General features: G+C 44.4%; 1 protein-coding gene and 1 non-coding gene across 3 annotated transcripts in view; one reads left to right on the top strand and one right to left on the bottom strand.

Annotated features, from left to right (window-relative positions):
* WLS (Wnt ligand secretion mediator) overlaps nt 1–10526 on the top strand; it is a 116782-nt gene extending 106256 nt beyond the window's left edge. Inside the window, exons 12-13 of one of the 2 annotated variants that reach the window (XM_088835386.1) lie at nt 2415–2545; nt 9679–10526. In XM_088835386.1, coding sequence (XP_088691512.1) covers nt 2415–2545; nt 9679–9765 — 218 coding nt within the window. In that variant the 3' untranslated portion in view covers nt 9766–10526. The remainder of the gene's footprint in view (nt 1–2414; nt 2546–9678) is intronic. The other variant, XM_055401788.2, reaches the window with a different exon arrangement.
* TRNAD-GUC (transfer RNA aspartic acid (anticodon GUC)) lies at nt 8048–8119 on the bottom strand. The gene has a single exon. It is a non-coding gene; the product is annotated as a tRNA-Asp (tRNA).
* Nucleotides 10527–19799: the final 9273 nt, after the last annotated feature.

Below are 19799 nucleotides of genomic sequence, written 5' to 3'. Positions count from 1 at the left end.
AAGACCTTTGGCTCACCTATACACCTGCCCAACTCTTGGTTTGATTGACTTCCCTTCTAGGAAGTATGTGAGCTGGGTAGGCTTTAGCTTCCTTTCTACTGCTAGCACCCTGTGTTTTGCATATGTTTGTGATTGGGAGCATGTGGTCTCTCTGTTGTTGCTGTTGAGTCGCTAAGTCGTGTCTGACCCATTGTGACTCCATGAACTGCTGCATGCCAGGCTTCTCTGTCCCCCTCTGTCTCCCAGAGTGTGTTCAAATATATCTGTTGAGTCAGTGATGCTCTCTAACCATCTTATCCTCTGCCACCCCTTTCTCCTTTTGCTTTCACTCATTCTCAGCATCAGGGTCTTTTCCAATGAGTCAGCTCTTCGCATCAGGTGGCCAAAGTACTGCAGCTTCAACATCAGCCCTTCCGATAAATATTCAGGGCTGATTTCCTTTAGGATTGATTGGTTTAGTCTCCTTGCTGTCCAAGGCACTCTCAAGAGTCTTCTCCAGCACCACAGTTCTCTCTCCATAACCTTCTAAAATGCCAGAGGAAGAGGTTCTGGACTTGTTAACAAAAATCTTGATTTCATTTCATCACCATCCTGTTGGACTGTGACAGAAACCATATGGACCTGTCCTTGACTTGAGAGTATTAAGCAGGAACCTAGTAGATGGAGTTCCTTCCTTCCAGGGAAATACCACCTATAGCAGTAGCTGGACTTCCCGGGATGTTGGAATGATAATCCTAGTGGGTAAAAGTTGTGGGTGTGCTGCAGCAGTTTTTGGATGTAAACTGTTCTGCTTGTTTTTGTTGTGTGACTTGTCAAACTGCTTGCCCTCCCTATGCACCACTTTTCCCACCTGTACATGATCCCTTAAAGTCTTCTGGGAGCATAAAGTTCTATGATTGTCTTCCTTCCTATTATTAGCAGGGAAGGGGCAGAAGAGCACCTCGTTTCATATAGTGGCCATCCAGGGGGTGATTCTATCACATGTAAGGGTTTTCCAAACACTGGTAAGAATTCACCCAAGCCCAGCACTTTCAGACACATGTGAGGCCAGAGCTGCGGCCAAGCCTACAGGGGCAGGATGACTGCCCTCTACCCGGTGACACCAGATGCTTGACCTGTGAGCCAGGTGCTAGGTGGCTCCCATGAGGACTTCTTACCCAGGACAACAGCCACCTTCCTAGGCTTCAAACCTTGCAGTTGAGGAAAGTACTTGATTTGTTCCCCAGTAGACTCCCTGGTGGCTCAGAGGTTAAAGCGTCTGCCTCCAATGCGGGAGACCCGGGTTCGATCCCTGGGTCAGGAAGATCCCCTGGAGAAGGAAATGGTAACCCACTCCAGTATTCTTGCCTGGAGAATCCCATGGACGGAGAAACCTGGTAGGCTACAGTCCACGGGGTCGCATAGAGTCGGACACGACTGAGCGATGGAATGGAATGGAGACTCACTGGAAAAGACTCTGATGCTGGGAAGGATTGGGGGCAGGAGGAGAAGGGGATGACAGAGAATGAGATGGCTGGATGGCATCACCGACTCTGTGGACATGAGTTTGAGTGAACTCCAATAGTTGGTGATGGACAGGGAGGCCTGGCGTGCTGTGATTCATGGGGTCTCAAAGAGTCGGACACGACTGAGCAACTGAACTGAACTGAACTGATATTTGTTGCTGTTGAAGACCACACAACACACAGATCTGCAATTTCACAGAAAGCTCAAGGCTATTCTCCACAGGAGGTTATATTCCCCGAATCCCATGCCAAGAGGTGTTTGGAAACAAACATGGTTGTTCTGGATTGTCGTTTACGACTGGGATGTGCTGCCTGCATGTAGTGGCCACATTCTAGGGGTGCTCTATGTCCAACATTGAGGAAAACAGTCCCTTATTGTAAAGAGTGGTCCTGCCCAACATGCCAGTAGGGCCCTGGTTGAAAATCATTCAAGCAATCCGGTGGCAGACTCTTTGGGGACCCTTTTCTGATCATAAACACGTAGTCACACAATTCAGCATCTCTGTGGTGATGACACGACCCGCTGTGACTTTGCGGCAGTCAGCGAGCCCCTGGTGGCTTTCTGTGCTTCTCGCGTCCCTGGGCAGTGCTGTGTCTGGAAAGGGCTCTTCCAAGTTGGGTTCTCTGATCATTTTCCTTCTCTGCTCTCTTTTCATCTCCTCATCTGCTGCCAGACCACACACTGTATCACAGGAATTATGGAGCGTTTACCAAGATTTTGAAGCTACTTGGAAAGAGCTAATTTGGAATAGTAGGTGGAAACCTAGAAAATGAACTCTCAGAGGCTACACTGTATTTTTAAATTCTCTGAGTCTCTGGATGGCATTCCTCCTCCTCCCCCCAGCCTTCTTTTCCTTTCTTGTGGAAAGTTTTTATTTTTAAATGGCTTGGACTCCCTCCCCACTCTAGCGTTTAAGGTCCAGAGCCAGGAATTCGGATTTCTTGCTATGGAGAATGAATCCCAGGTGTGTTGTTCTTCTTGCCTTCGTGAGATGGATCTTGGGTGGACCGCTGGAAAAAAGCTCATTTCCAGGAACTTGGTAAGCAGTTTGTGATGCAGCGGAAGCCAGGGAGGCTAAGGCAAGAGAAAGAGACATTAAGAAGCATTTTGTTTGGGAGATGGAAAGAGATGCCCAGAAGTATGTATATGTGGAGGGGGAGTGGGTAGGAAGAAAGTGAAAGTAGAGAGCTTGGATTTTTGTTTCTCCGTTCCGTCAAGGAATGGCGGAGAGAAGCGAAGTGGGAGGCAGGTTTGAGAAAGGGTCGGTTTCCAAAGAACGTTTCCTCTCACATAATTCTGTTTCTCTTTATTGTGTGGCTTGAAAAGCGACCCTTAGAAATGAAGCGATGGGTGCCGCAGTGCTTTGCACTGTGTGGGGTTTGAGAGGATGAACGGTAAAGACATGGTCCTTGCTCGCGCAGAACTAGGAGCCTGGTCTGGGAGGCGAGACTTCCTCCTCTGCCTCTTGAAACACGGGACGTGGCAGGACAGCTCCAGCCAAACTGTCCGAGCCAGAATGTTTTCATGTGTCAGCGGCTGATTGGTGCCGCAGGGGTGTGGTGTTCTGGGTTCCAGACTGCTGGTTGATCCACTGTAGCTACAGTGTCGGTATAATAAACACGTTCAGATCAGTCTGTTTATGTGAGACGATCAATGTGTTTGTCTGTTTACAGACAATCATTTTGTCTGTATAAGGATGCATATATACATATATGCAGTCAACGTAATACACTTTTTTTTTTTAATCTAGCAAAGATACTTTAGATTCTCTTCCAAGGCCCATTCACATTTTCTGCCCTGCTGCTCCTGGGTTTTCATTAAAGCTCTTCTTTTTGCATGTGTGCATGCTAATGCTGCTTCTGTTGTGTCTGACCCTTTGCAACCCACTGGACTGCATCCCACCAGGCTTCTCTGTCCATGGGATTCCCAAGGCAAGAATACTGGAGTGGGTTGCCGTGCCCTCTCTTGGGGAACGTCCCAACTCAGGGATCGAATCCGCCCGCATCTCTTACATCTCCCACATGGCAGGCCAGTTCTTTACCACTAGCGCCGCCTGAGGACCCTGCTCTTCCTTTTACCTGTTTTCATAACCACTCTGTGAACTCATTCCTAATGTCTTCCTAGGCAGAAACGAACTCCAGCACAGGCTGGTGCTAACCCTTAGCCCAGAGAGAAGGCTTCATACCCCAGGGGTGTGACATCGATAACCTGCACACAGGACACACTGACCAGATTCCCTCAGTTACCAGTTCATGTAGAGAAAAAACTTGGAGCTGCTTAGGAAGTCAGACAATTCTCGATACTAGGTTTCATTTTTGTGTTATTTCGTCTACGGAATTCTTGTCAGAAGGTTTTAGAGATAAAATAAGAAATAGAATTCCTGACTGGATGAGATCAGGAACAGGAGACACTAATTGCCGACAGGTTCCTTTCTATTTCTGTTTGTGCTGAATGGCTTCTGTCTGATAACACTCTCTTTTGGAAGCCACAGCGGCAAGCCCAGGCCCCAAGCCTTCGGAGCTACCGCTTGGTGTCAGTTTAGCTTCTGGGGGCCCCTGAGGTCTCCAGCTGCTTGTTTCACAGGAAAGGTGGCTTTGGCCTTTGTTGCCTCAGTAAATGTTTGGTTTGAGTTGTGAGGCTTAAACAGTGGCTACTTTTTATTGCGATCTTTCCCCTGCTTGTGTGTTAGATAACATGCACCCACCCATGGTTTCCCTGGCTTCCCCTTGCTGTCTGTGAGCAGTGATGGCCTGGGCCTTACCCCCTGGACTAGACTCAGATTCTGAAGTTGGGCTTGACATCCTGTGTCTTCACATGGTCTCCCCCCATGTGTGTCTATATCCTAATTTCTTTTTCTCATGAGAAGTTGTTCATTTGCTAAGTTGTGTTCGACTCTGTGATCCCATGGACTACAGCACACCAGGCTTCCCTGTCCTTCACCATTTCCCAGAGTTTGCTCAAACTCATGTCCATTGAGTCGACGATGCCATCCCACCATCTCATCCTTTGTCGCCTCCTTCTCTTCCTGCCCTAAATCTTTGCCATCATCAGGGTCTTTACCAATGAGTCGGCTCTTCACATCAGGTGGCAAAGTATTGGAGCTTCAGCTTCAGCATCACTCCTTCCAGTTCAAGGTTGATTTCCTTTTGGATTAACTGATTTGATCACCTTGCTGTCCAAGGGACTCCCAGGAGTCTTCTCTACAGTTCAAAAGCATCAATTCTCTTGGATGCTCAGCCTTCTTTATGGTTCAGCTCTCACATCTGTATGTGACTACTGGAAAAACCATAGCATTATGGTTACATCAGATTAGGGTTCACCCCAGTGACTTCATCTTAAACTAGTCACCTCCTTAAAGACCCTGTGTCTAAATACTCACATCCTGAGGTACTGGGAAATAGGACTTCAACAAATGAATAGGGATGGCATATGATTCAGGCCATCATGCTAAGATTTCACGCAAAATGTCTAGGCTTTATTGTTCCCTTCTTAGAGAGGCCTGGCGCTGAGTGTCTGGAGACAGGAAATGGCACACTTCAAGCCTGTTATAAACTGTCTTGACGGTTGAAAGGAATTGAGAGATGGCTGGACCCAGGGTTCCTGAACCCTGTCTCGCCAAGATCTCACTGTGCCTTACTGCCCAGAAGGGATCACAAAGGCTGAGTCATCACAAAGCACACCTGTTTTCTAGCCACGTGTTTGTCCCTAAACCCCGGTGGGGAACACCAGTGCTGGGGTGTGGGGCTAGAAGCCATGCAGAGCAGGGAGCAGCTGGACCAGCCCATGCTAGGACGTCCTGGTGGGTATTTTAATGATCACTTAACTACATACCAGATACTGTCCTGGTGATTTACATTCCTTAAAAAAATAGAAAAAAAATTTTTTTTAATTTAGAAAACCCACCATTCACTACTTTGTTAACACCCAAAATGCAGAAAGAATGTAATTTTAAGAGTAAACAACAGTCCTTGAAATGGAAATAATTTCACTTTACAACATTACTCGCGCCTTGATTTTTTTCATTTTGCCATGAACCAGGGACATCATTATCATTTGAGCTTAGCTTTGAAGGTGAATCGGAGATTTGTTGTGGGAAAAAATTCCACAGAAAAGGCAGGGGTGTTATAGAAAGAACATGAAGTCTCGAAGAGGACACAGATGGTTTGGAATCCTGGCTCCAATATATACTGTGACCTCAAGAAATAAATATGAACTCATGGTGTAAGAGTTGTCTGGCTTCCACATCTGGATAATGAGGTGTTAATTTATCCTAGTGCTTGTGAGGACAGAATTAGGTAGCCCTTATTAATATTAGAAAATGGTGGCTCTCTCCCAAATTTGTGAAACAGCCTTGAAATTCAATTAGAAGTTCCCCTTCTTTTGACTAAAGTATCCAGAGATATACAAATGATTGTCATTAGAATGCTGCCAATCTTAGGAAGCTGTGCTCATTATTATATCATTAGAGTGCATTTTGTGTAGCTTTCTACATCCCCAGTATGCATTCCAGGCAGTTAAAATCCAGCAGCAGCTGCATATCCGTGGATGTGATATGGATCCACTGATAGTCCTTTGAGATTACATTCAATGCCAGAGATTGGTCTCATTTCACAATGGTTAGAAATAAGCCTTCATCTTATTCTTGATTAGCTGAGATGAAATGACATCATAACTAGAGAAAGAAACTTACTGCAAACTAAAGAATTCTTTTCTTTTCCTTTCATAATTTATTCTTTTCCATTTATTTTGCCCTTCCTCCCTAATAAGCAACAGATCACATTTTTGAAAGGGCTTTTTTTTTTTTTTGTCTTGGAAGGGAAAAGACTTCAAGCATGTTTGTATGCTGAGCAGCAGAAGCTGAGAGAGGGAGGGTAACAGATGGAGTGAGACCTTGGCAGAAGAGGGAGTTTGATGGGATCCCCACTCCTGCTATGTCACTGCCATATTCCCATCCGTTCCCTAAGGGGAAAATGTTGGCCTTCATGGTACAGTAAAACCATGCATGCATCATAGATTTTGCTAGCCAGAATCCCATTGATCTGGGCTCTCATTCCAGCTCTGCCGGGAGCAAGCCTGGTCACATTATAGAAATTCATTGCCTATTTGAGCCTCGGTGTCTTCACATCTTAGTAGGAAATACTGGGCATGCTAAGCCCCTAATCGTGTATACGGTAAATACTCATAAATAATAGCTCTCTTTACTATCAGCGCACTGATGTTGCATGCTATAAATTCTCTTTCATCAGATGCAAAAGCAAAATTAATATGCTGAACAATTCATCCAAGTTGTTGTATGTATATATTTATGATGGTAATGCCTCGCACAGGGACTCATACTTCACCCGCAGTCTCAATGGCAGTTGGAAACTTGAATATTTCAGAGTCAACATAGCTTAAGTTTGAGGAGCCTGGATTCTGGAGCCTCATTGCTCCAGTTTCAACCCTGCATCCTGTTATCAACTTGGGCCTTGGGAAAGTTACTTGATCTCTCTCTGCCTCAGTTTCTTCTTCAAAAGAATGAGGATGATGAAATAGTAGCTCTATCAAAGGGTTAGTAATGAGGAGTAAATGCATTAATATTTGTAAAGTGTTTAGAGTCAGACATAGGACAATATCTGTTAAAAATAATAAAAAAAAAAACAAGTAATTTTGTCTGTTCCTTCATGTGATATGATCTGTAGGGTTATACACATTTTCCAGGACCTGCTAATTGGAATCACATTTTAAGCTTAAATACTTGGCACCTTCGGTTCAAAACTGAAATAGAATTACACTGTCTGTCTATTTCCAAGAAGTCTTCAATGAAAGGAATTTCTTAGGTAAACACTTGGAGCTGCTAATGGGTCTACTGGGGTGGTCAGGACTCTCTCTGAAATTTTGATGACTTTCAGACATGCAGATCAGGGAATCTGCTTTGAAGTTTTGGTGGCTCAGCCAGAGATGCAAATCCAGAACTAGCGTTGAGCAAGAAATTTGAGGTTTATACCTGTTCTTGAATGAGGAGTGAGCCAGAAGTTGCAGCAGTGAGAAAACAAGTTAGTGACCTGGGAAAGGTTCTGCGTGGCCCCAGGCAGCTCTGTGTAAACCCTTTAGGCAGACTTTCCACCTATTAGTGCTGTGCCAAGGGTCAAGAGTGTTGGAGGTGGGTTGACACCCCTTTGGTACCTGCTCCACCCCCTGTCCTCTGATGGGATACTTACTGTGCTATGCAAAGTCAGTCATGTCCGACTCTGCAACCCTGTGGGCTGCAGCCCACCAGGCTTCTCTGTCCATGGGGATTCTCCAGGCAAGAATACTAGAGTGGGTTGCCATGCCCTCCTCCATGGGATCTTCCCAACCCAGGGATCGAACCTAGGTCTCCCGCATTGCAGGCAGATTCTTTACCGTCTGAGCCACCAGGGAAGCCCAAGAACACTGAAGTGGGTAGCCTATCCCTTCTGCAGGAGAACTTCCTGACCCACAAATCAACCCGGGGTATCTAGCATTGCAGGCAGATTCTTTACCAGCTGAGCTATCAGGGAAGCCCAAAAGGGCATGTTGCCTCCCCATCAGGGAATCGAACCCTGGTCTCCCACATGACAGGCGGGGATACTCACCACTATACTAAAGAGGAAGGTGGTGGGCTACTTGCTAGTACAGCCCCAAATTGCCATTAGCAGTCTCTGCAACACTAATGACCCTCCTTCTAGGACAAAGGATTCTCCTGGGTAGAGAGCTGCCATGGCAGCACTTCATGAGACTGATGTAGTTCCACAGCCTCTGAGGGTCTACAGTGAAAACCTAACACCATGTGGCACACATGAAGGGCACCAGCCAGGCAGCCTGCAGGGCCAGTGAGTGGGGTGGTCCCTGGGTTCCTAAGGCCTTCAGATTCATGGATGCGCAGCAGGTCCTAAACTAGTGGCAAGATGTTAGTCCTAAGGGTCAGGTTAGAGCTTTCTTCTAAGTACAGGTATGGAATCCCAATGGAAAACAGAGCTTGTATATTTAATTCCATGCTTCAAACCAGGAAAAATTTTAATCCCCAAAACTATGGAATCATATGTGTACATGTGGAAGTATAAAAATCCCAGATATAACCATAACCTTTTGTTCTCCGGTCCCCTAAATATGACTGTATACATGCACCCCATACACTGTCTAACTGAGAAGCACTGGGTGTGGGTTTTTTCATTTTCCCTTTGCCAGTTATATATTCACGGAAAAGGAAATGACAACCCACTCCAGTATTCTTGCCTGGGAAATCCCATGGACAGAGGAACCTGGCCGAGTACAGTCCATGGTGTTGCAAAGAGTCGGACATGACTGAAGCAATTAAGCATGCGTGCAATTATATATTCACTTAAATATCTTATGGCAGGTAGCAGACTTTAAGGGTTTAACACAGAAACTTATTTTTCTCCTGATAGTTGAGAAGAGGCCACATTATACCATTTTAGCAGAGGAAAACCTGTGTTCACTGGTGATGACTCCAAAACACTGGTGGTGTGTAGAATCCTGGAGGCAACAGAAAATTCAGAGCACATTTCTGGTACTTTTCTTCTTGGTGGAGAAACCCCCTAATTATTCCTAAAGGCATTACATGTAGTACCCTACCCAATCTTTTGGTAAATATAGGCAGATTTTCTTTGCCTTCACATGGCATAGCTGCTTTGTAAATTATTCACAGCAAATGTGTCTGTGGTCTTGGAATCAGACCTTCCTTCCTGTCTCCATCATATGTCTGCACCTCTTCCTGGCCTCCCTCCCAGCTTCCTCACCTGTAAAGCTGGCAAGACCAGAGTGCCTGCCTCAGAGGGCAAAACCACATGGTCATCCAATAGATGCAGAAACAGCATGAAGCATTTGACAAAAATCATGTATAAAGTGTTGAGAATAGCGCTAGGCACAAAGTAAGCTCTCATTAAATGTTAATAATTACTATGAATAATATAAGCAGGAAGCTGACTCATCTGTTATTAAAATCTTTTTTGGAAGACAAAAATGTTAAGAAATTACTGCCAAGTCCGAGTGCAAAGGGTGGGAGTCAGCCCCAGTTTTAGGTGTCTGTGCCATAGTTTTCTCTCTAAGCTCAGAATGTGAAAGAGGTCTGGTTGGGCAGCTGTTAGTGAGGCGAATCCCTGCTTTCTCCTTCCTCCTTGAACACATCTAACACCAAAATCTCTGTTTCAGGTGATCTGGGTGTGCACAGTGGGGAGGAACTCCAGCTCACCACCACTATCACCCACGTGGACGGGCCCACTGAGATCTACAAGTTGACCCGCAAGGAGGCCCAGGAGTAGGAGGATTCAGCGCCCGACTGGGACTGTCCGCCACATCCCAGCTGTTTTTACTAGAACGGGGAGCCTGCCAGAGAGCTCCACGTGCCAACGAATGCTCTATCTCTTAGCTGTGGCTTCTTGGACCAGTGGTGTGGACATTTGTCAGCTTGCCTTCTGACAAGTAGTTCTCGGAGGAAGACTCCTGCAGCCACTAATGTGTTGTGTATGGTAACAAAACCTCTGGTATGACACATTTTCTGTGATCATTGTTAATTAGTGACATAGTAACATCTGTAGCAGGTGGTTAGTAAACCTCATGTGTTGGGGGTGCACTCCTTGGGGGGATGGTTTGGGCCAGATGGGGTCTATATGGAGTGGAATATTTGACTCTTTTTTTCTTGTTTTAGGCTCTAGGATAGAATTTAACATTCTTTGCGGTCCAGGATGGGCTGGTGTCATAGTCTTCTCACTCCTAATCCATGACCACTTTTTTCCCTATTTATATCACCAGGTAGCCTATCGAGTTAATATTTAAGTTGTCAATAGATATGTGTCCCTCTTTTTTAAGGCATAATATAAAATAACCGAATTTCATGAGAAGATCTATTACACCAGGGGCATTTCAGCTTTGAAACCAAATCTGTGTATCCAATACTAACCAGTCTGTTGGATGTGGGTTTTAAAAAAAAAATGTTTGCTAAACTATCCAAGTAGGATTTATTGTATTAAATGGCCTTTGGGTCTAAAAAACTTTTTTAACCTCTTGCTTAAAATGTGTTTTCTTTTGATAAGATGCTTCAAACAGCCTCCAAAAGTGTAGATCTGATCATTTAAATAAACCTGTATGTATATGCATGTATGTATATGCATACCTCGTCCTCCTGCTCAGCCGGAACACATGCATGCAGATTCTTTTTTTGAGTTGTATCTGTGGGGTGGGGGGAAATAGCTTTATGAAAAATTAAAATATTTTGCCACCAAAGTTTTGGGGGCAGTATATATTTCTGGAAATAGGGTAACATTTTCTGCACTGCACGGTTAACCTCCACTGGATGGCATGTGTGGCAAAAAGTGTGCGTGTGGGGGGAAGTTAAATGATTTAGAAGTAGACTATGACCCCCCTGCTATGCCCAGTTCCCCAAGTAGACTGTTTCATTGTACTTTAACTCAGCCATTGGAAAGGCAACATAGTACAGCAGAGAAAGAATAGTGGGCGGGAGGTTAGAAGGCAGCATTTCCTAGCAAAGGTCTGACATTTATTACATAGCATGACCTTGTTGAAGCCACCTGACCTGGCTGTTCCCTCACGTACAAACTGCTATTCATGAACTTTTAACTGCTTCACAGGGTAGCATTGCAAATTAGATCAGTTAATGTGTATGGACTAGTTGGATTGGTTGGATCTCCTTGCAGTCCAAGGGACTCTCAAGAGTCTTCTCCAGCACCACAGTTCAAAAGCATCAATTCTTTGGCGCTCAGCTTTCTTCACAGTCCAACTCTCACATCCATACATGACCACAGGAAAAACCATAGCCTTGACTAGACAGGGAGGAGAAGGGGACGACAGAGAATGAGATGGCTGGATGGCATCACCGACTCGATGGACATGAGTTTGAGTGAACTCCGGGAGTTGGTGATGGACAGGGAGGCCTGGCGTGCTGTGATTCATGGGGTCGCAAAGAGTTGGACACGACTGAGCGACTGAACTGAACTGAATGTGTATGGAAATGCATTTTAAACTCTCAAACTGTGTAACTATGTTCTTTCTGGAGTCTAAAGACAATTTCATGAGTGTCCTGTTTTTCAGACATCGATGCCTGGAGGTTCGGGACACAATCCACTTAATTTACCTACTCAGCACTCCTTCTCTATCCTTTCTTTTCCCTGATTTTGGCTAAAGCCATGGTAAATAGTGATGGGAGGAAATATTTTGGTTTTGACTGTTCTCTCAGGCCTTTTCCTGTCCTGGTAAACATTTGATCCAGTGCACTCAGCATCCACTTCTGATCGATCACTTTGGTGCCAGGCTTTAAATGTAGCCCATGTCTCAGTCTGAAAGGAAAGACGAACTTAAAATACAACAAGTAATCTCATGCCTCAGAGGATGGAGGCAGAATTTCTCCAAGGAGATGAGAAAAGGGCCTGAGATAGGTCTTGAAGAAGTAGTAAGATTTTACCAGGGCTGAAGGACAAAGGGAACAGCAGTACAAAAATCATAGAGGAAGGGAAGAATGGAGAATGTTTAGATAAGGCTGGCATATAGAAGGAGTGGAAACAGCAGAAGGTAAGGCCCATGCATCTGTAAGCCAGGATAAGAAAGGTCCTTAGTGCTGTGGGAAGAGTTATCAGACTCAGCCTAGGGTTTTATGGGCTTCTCCATAAGAAGTGATATGATCAGAATTACTGCTGGAGCAACAGAGAGGCTGGACAAGCCCAGGAAAAAGATCACAAAGGCTGAAATCAGGGCAATAATAGAGGACATGGAGAAGAGCAGATTAGTTTTGGAGATAGAAATGGCAAGGTTTGGGCTTTCTGAATGTGGACATGGAAAGCAACAGCAAAGTCAAATGTCAAGCCCTTCTAGGCGAGAGAATGGTATGGCCCTCTAAGGGTTCCTGGAGGGGCAGCATCAGTGAGTCTATCACCTAAGGATCTGTATCAATACTAGAAGTCAAGTCTAGCAAGCTTACCTAAAAGAGAGACTTGAGCAGAACTTTCCAAGGGCACCAATACCAGTAATTCATGGACCTTTCCACTAAAACAGTACCATTTACTAGCTGTCTGTCTCTCTAGCTTCTGAACTAGGGGAGGGAAATGAGTGGCTCAGTCTCAGGCAAGTGGCTGCCCCTTGTTGATCAACTGTGATCAGGAAACCAAGTCAAATGGCCGCTAGCAGATTACCCTGTGGATTGGAGTCAGTTTCTGAAGAATGAAGAGTCCATTTTGAGCTGGCACACAGCCAGAAAAGATGTACTACAGTGGGCCAGATGAGAAGTTTGGATTTGCTTGGGCTGAGTTTTAAAAGCTGTCTTCTGGAAGAAATAGCAAGCTAACTGAAGCAAGAGGAGAAGCAGACCAGTCAGGGCAGGAGGAGAATGAAGTTGAGCTTGGCAGAGCATCAAAACATCACATAACTATGGTGAACCAGGCATGGCCATATTCAAGAGGTGACAGGAGGTAACTGAGGTAGGTGACTCACAGCCATGCAAAGTATCAAAGAAGCCAAAGAAAGAACCAGATTCAAGGGGGGAAAGTTAGATACCCTGAGAAACTCAACATTGTTTAAAGATTGAATAAGGCATGTAGGATTTGGCACTGATATGTGGGACCTCATGGCAAGCACAGTAATTAGACATAGAATAAGGTCAGTGAGTGCTCGTGATGGGAAGATAAGAAGTAGGATGGTGAAACCACCTGGTTTCCAGGAGAAACCAGAGTCTGGGGAGAAAATGGGACTGGGTTTGTAGACGTTGCGGGTGAGAGTCAGCCATGAAGTCAAGATGATGATGAAGTAGTTTAAGCCCCAAGGAAGGTCAGAGACTTGGGATAAAGGACACAAGCTGATGAGTCAGTTTTGACAGAGTGAAAGGTCACTTTTATCCAGAGACAGGAGAGAAATAACCAATGGATGCTGGAGGAAAAACTTGAGGTCAAAAAAAGAGAAGTTTTCAACCTGTCCCTCTGTGTGTTCTGTTTTCTCTTTTTCCCTTGAACATTAAATGAGCTTGGAGTTGTCCTGAAGAATTTCTTGGTTTCAACAATGCAGGTAGAACACAATTGTTTTCAATCGGCGGAAAGTTCAAGAGACACTTCAAGAGGTGAGAAAAAGCCTTTAATAAGGACTATCAACCCAGAGCAAAAATTAATTGTTGGTCATGTATATGTTTTATGAATCGTCTTAAAATTTTTATGTAGTTTTGAAGAATATTATAATAAGTGTAATAAGTTTAAAATTCTCCAACTGTCTGCTTTTTAAAAATAAGAAAACTTGCCATTATATGCAACAAACAGGTAATAGAAAACAGTTTTATATTAACTTATTGGGTTCACCAGGTGTTAATCCTACATTTTCCCCTTAGGGGGGAAAAATGTCTATAATAATGAAATAAGTAGTTTCTTTCACAACCTCTAGGTACTTCTAATCATTTCTCAGAACCGAGATGATGCCTCAATTCTGATGCCTGAGAGCTGGTGAAGCTTTTGGAAGTTGCACCCCTGGGATCCCTGCAGGTACTTTGAGAAAGTCTACAAAAATGTTAGAAGGCAGGTTATGGGTCTTATCCTCATCTTTGCAGTTCCAGAAACTATATTGTCAATGCTTTCAAACAGATCAAGTTCTGCGAGGCTGTCTGGCCACACTGGGGCGTCTCAATGAATGACAATTCCTATGCAATCTTTTATAGTGAAGAGTTCGCCATGTCTTGTGTCTCCATCATTCCCTACACATTCTGCCTTGCTATTGTTGAGTAACCTGGAGGCTAAGAGAGGAAACACAAAGGGATTTTTTTTGGTGGACAAACGATAAAAGTACAGAGGAATGAGTGCACTGGAAAGAAGTAACATCTCAACCACGATAAAGCCTGAGGGATCATCCCTGTACTTCTAAAGGAAATACACACAGCTCCCTAGAAAGTGCCTAACACAATGTGGGAATTCAGCTGGGGAGGGTTGGTGGGTGAACCAGTGAACGCACCTCAGCTCATCCCATTCTGTCTGACTGCTGTGGACTCCTTCCTTTGATTCAATCAGACCCTGCTCCTTTTGCAGCCATTCAGCATCAGGATATGTTAATACAGCAAATTAGGCTTAAGTGTGGATGCAGCCTGACTCTCGTGGGTCTATGCGTCACTCATAGAAGGTCCCATCATCCTTTCATGCTACGGGAATCCTTCTGACTTTGCCTGCTTGCTCTAACCCCATCACACTTTGCTTTGTGACTGATTAAGTTGTACAGGGATGACTTGGTTTCTGAGACTGTGTCAGCAATGCCTTTCTCTTTTCTCCTGACATCAGAGGGATCTTCTGGGCACTCCTTGAACCACCTACTGTCTGAGAGCCTCCTGTCTCATGACCAGGCATTTGGCTTCAGAGGTTGAGAAGACCCTTGTGTATGGAGACCAGACCCTCTTTGTTTTGAACAAAACTTTGCTGATTTGTTCTGACTGTACTTCCTCCCACAAGTCCTGTCCTAGCCCGGACTTTCACCTTCAGGCTCATGTCTCGGTCCCTCAGCCCCTCCTCCAGACGTGTTTTCCAGACCCTTGCCTCAGTGCCCTGTTAACTGAGTTCTAGCTCCTCGCTGTTCTAGAATATGATTATCAGGCTGCAGCGTTGCTCTAGCCGGCACAGATTAGTGGAAAAATAATACTTCTACGAGGGTTCAACATCCTAAGAAAATGGCCCTAGATTTGTAAAATTATCCACTTCTTACTTCTTTGCTTCTCATGAACATTTAACCACTAAAACACCGTTTTAAAAATTAATACAGGTATACCTCATTTTGTCGCACTTTGCAGATACTGCCTTTTTTTCCCCCACAAATTGAAGCTTTATGGCAACCCTCTGTCAGATGATGGTTAGCATTTTTTATTTTAGCAATAAAATATTTTTTACTGAGGTATGTGCATTGTTATTTAGACTTGATGCTGTTGCACACTGAACTACAGTATGTGTAGACATAACTTTTATATGCATTGGGAAACCAAAACACCCACGTGACTCCTTTTATTGTGGCATTCCTGCAGTATCTCCAAGGTATGCCTATATCACCAAAAATATTGCATTCAGCTAAATTATAGGACTTTACACATATGAATTTCACTTTTCCCACACACAGATTCAATGGGTAAAGCACATCTTTAACTTTTAAAATACACACAATTTGATATATAAATGAAAGTAGTTAAGTCCTTTGTAGGTGCAGAATGTGTTGGCTTCAGCTGCTGGAGAATTGCCTCCCTTGACTTGATCCTCTTTGTCCTACTCTCTGTCTACGCGCGCGCGCGCGCACACACACACACACATTCTATTACTGTTAAACGCCTTTTTTTGTGTGTTGATGTTTTGTAATATGGAACTTTATAATTTACGTATGTTTCGTTTAATATCTCCTCTTCATAGTCACGGGGCTTCTCAGATGGCACTAGTAGTAAAGAACCTGCCTGCCAATGCAGGAGACATAAGAGACCTGGGTTCAATCCCTGGGTTGGGAAGATCGCTTGGAGGAAGGCATGGCAATCCACTCCAGTATTCTTGCCTGGAGAATTACATGGACAGAGGAGCCTGGTGGTCTGCGGTCTATAGGGTCGAGCATGACTGAAGCGATTTGGCATACATGCACCAACACTTCAAAGTCACATAGTGACTGCTTTACGTAATACAGAAGTGTGGTTCAGAGAGGTCCGTTCCGTTCCGTTCCGTCGCTCAGTCGTGTCCGACTCTTTGCGACCCCATGGACTGTAGCCTACCAGGCTTCTCCGTCCATGGGATTCTCCAGGCAAGAATACTGGAGTGGGTTACCGTTTCCTTCTCCAGGGGATCTTCCCGACCCAGGGATCGAACCCGGGTCTCCCGCATTGGAGGCAGACGCTTTAACCTCTGAGCCACCAGGGAAATGACAAAATTGGAACCAAGAAGAGATCTTCAGTCTCTGAACCTACCTCTTAAGTAGCTTACTTGCAGCAGAAGAGTCAAGAATTTTGTTTTGAGCTGCAGCTCTCATTAGAGCAGAATGACCTTATTGGGAAATGTTATTCCAGAGGAAGAAAATATCTGTCTACTCTCCACTTTCATCGATGGCAAGTGTCTGCCCTCTTCTGGCCAAAGGCAGGATGACGGCTATCACTGAGCAAATTCTTAGGACAAAAGTCAAACCTTCATATGGGGGTTTGTAGTGGCTCCATGATAATTATTGCTTTTTTTAGTGAGTTCTTGTCATAGCTTTGCATATGACTTTGCTCTGGGACCTTCCAGATGACTGCCTGTACCCTATCCCCCTTGAACTTAGTGATCTCTGAAGTCCTCACCAGCCCTGATTGTAAGAACTGTAAAGGAGGCTTGTATTAATGACGTCTTACAGCAATGCAGGGCCAGGTCTGCTGTGGGTGGATGCGAAGGCATGGCAGTATGGAAACCTGAGCGGGGGCAGGTGCTAATGCAAATAGACCCCCTGCATTTATTGATTAGGAAGCCCCTTTGATCCTGCTTATTGTTCTCCTGAGTCCCTAGGAGGCTCTGAGCTCCCTCAAGTGGCTGCTATGTCCAGCAACCTTTTTCATCGAGATAAGTCAAGGTCAGGATGGTCTTCACTGCCATGATGAACTCTTCTCAGTTCAGGGACACCAAGAGACTGAAAGTGAGCCATAAACAGGAGTGGCCGACACACGAGGTCTTTCATTGCACGTGCTTGGCGGACGTTGCTCACATGCTAGTCGATGGAAACTTCATGGACAGCACGAAAGGCCAGAAGCCAGTCAAGACACAGGAGAACTGGGAATCCAATGTAAAGACTTCCTTTGTTTGTGAAATGCTTCACAAAGGCAGTTGTTCCTAGGAATGGGCAAGACTTTTAAATCACGTATGTGTTTTTAGGCTGGGTTACCCTAAAGGCAGCTTCTGAGTCAAGAATTCATGTGCAGGTTTGGAAAGGCACCAGAGGATACAAAGAGAAGGTGGGGGACTGGGAAGGCCCCAGGGTGAGGGGCAGCCCTACTGAGCAAGGAGGCAGAGTCTCGGCGGCACCTGCCCTCTGTTGGTGCAGGGTCACCCCTGAGCTGTTAGCTACCTGGAGCCAGGGTCAGCTTGAAGAATACGGGTGCTACACTGTGTGATTAGCTGATCCCCAAAGCAAAACAGGCTTGTTTTAAAAACCTTGGAGAGATGCGTAAGAGTCAAGAACAAAAGGTAAATTTTCATTGATCATACCAAGTATTAGAGATAAATATTAAAATGTCAGTGTTCTTACACAACTTGTGATAGGCATGTTTATATCATGTATATGTGTATATATCAAATATACATGTGTATATAATATTTATCATGTATTTTGTATGTGTTACGATGGTATTATATATGGAAGATTTCTGGAGAATTTCTCCAGAAATTCTCTAGAAAGCAGTATTATGTAACCTGCCTTTTTTACAGTTTACTATATCTAGAAACTCTTTCCCTTTTTCCATCACCTACAACATGATTTTAATGACTTTATTATTGTAGTCTCTGATAAGGATATGTCATCATTTGTTTATTAAGCCCCTACTTTGGACATCTAAATGATTTACAAAGTCTGACAATTATATGCTGAAATGATCATCCTTGGATATAAATTTTGTTGTAGATCTCTGATGGTTGCCTTAAGATCAGTTCCTAACGGTAGAATTACTGGGCAGAAGTTCAATTATTCATTCGTTAAGTGTATATCAAACACCTTATTATATGCCAGTGCTGTCCTAAGTCCTTGGGACAGACCAGTAAGCCATGTCTCTGTCACTAAGATGTGTATTGATTGGTAGGGGGAGGTGGTGAGGGGGCAATAGATAATAAATAGATACAGTGGTGCTGATAAAAGCTATCAAGAAAAGCATTTATCATGGATACCTGAAAGCTTACCATGCCCCCAGTAACATGCCACCAGCAGAATGGGGCCTGTGGCTTCATGTCCTCACTGACATTATGCAGTTTTGACATTTATCACTTCAAAACACAAAAAAGTTGCATTTTATATTTATTACATGACCAGTGACGTCGAACACATTACGTGAGATTATATTTTTAGGTTGTCGGTTCAGATTCTTCATCTGTCTTCCTCTGATATTCTGCTTTAGGATGGTCATCCTTTGTCTCTCATACACGTAACCAAACTTTTCCCCATTTACTACTTTTAATTTTTTGATGTTTTTTGGGGGCATGGCGTTTTTAAATTTTATGTAATCAAATCTGTAAATCCTTTCCTTTATATAATCTATGTTTTCTGTAATGCTGAAGGAAATCTTCCTAATCTAATACGTTAGGTCATCCATATTTTTTTCTATTTTTCTAAATTTTTCTTTTGAAGTTTTCTTTAATTAAATTCATATGGAATTTGTTTTTCAGTAGGAATCTCCAATACTTTTTTCTGAAGTTTTTTGGAAAATGATTGGGAAAGACCCTCTTAAGCGAGCTGAGGGGAGGGGTGGTGGTGGGGCTGTGGTTTTGGGCCACCCCTGAGCTGAGACTCTGGGCAGCCCTGAGGCTGAAGTGCGGGAGCCCTTCCAGCCTCCAATCATGCCAGAAGCTGCCTTGGAGAAGTACAGCCCTCTGTGCTCTGCTGCCGAGGGGCTCCCCATGTCTTCACCTTGACTTTGCTGGTGTGGGCCCTGCCACATAGGGAAGGTAGACTATCACAGGGTCATGGAAGAAAAAGGAGAGTTGTGGGCAGGGGTCGAGTTTACTGAGGAACAAGTGGGTAGTGGTTGCTGACTGTCCCCGGTGCCTAGGCCTCCCAAGGGATGCACTGGAAAGCCACCAGCTCCTCTGATGCAGAGCTCAGGGGAATAGCATCCAGGATCAGAAACTATTAGCCACATTGATTGGACCAATAAATGACAACTACTTGAGCCTCCTCTGTGGGTAGAAGGGGAGGTGAGTGATGGCCTGGTGGGATAAACAAAGCAGAATGTCCTGGTTGGTGCTCTAACTTTGCAACTAATTGCTGTGTGTCCTTGACCAAGTTACAGTACCTCTCTGGTTCGAGTTTTACCAGATCAGATGTTCTATTATACTATATCTAGCAACATTAATTGGTTGGGAAGAATATCCACTGTAGACTTCTTGGTTTGGAGTGCTTGGTACAGTTGTACAGATAAATTTGGGGAATGTGTACAGTACACTAGCTTGATGCTTTGGAATGAGTGAGTGAGAGTGTGTGTGTATGTGTGTGTGTGTGAGAGAGAGAGAGAGAGATAATTAGAGAAAAGGGAGGAGGGAAAGAAGGGAGGGAGAGAGGGAAGTAAGAACGAAAGTAAGAAAGAAATTGAAAATAAGTTGTCCCTGTGA

The sequence above is a fragment of the Moschus berezovskii genome, chromosome 4 (genome assembly GCF_049115385.1).
Source record: "Moschus berezovskii isolate FMDL1 chromosome 4, NW_MosBer_1.0, whole genome shotgun sequence".
Classification (NCBI taxonomy): domain Eukaryota; kingdom Metazoa; phylum Chordata; class Mammalia; order Artiodactyla; family Moschidae; genus Moschus; species Moschus berezovskii.
Note: the sequence above shows the minus strand (reverse complement) of the source record. Positions and strands in the feature narration are given on the sequence as shown.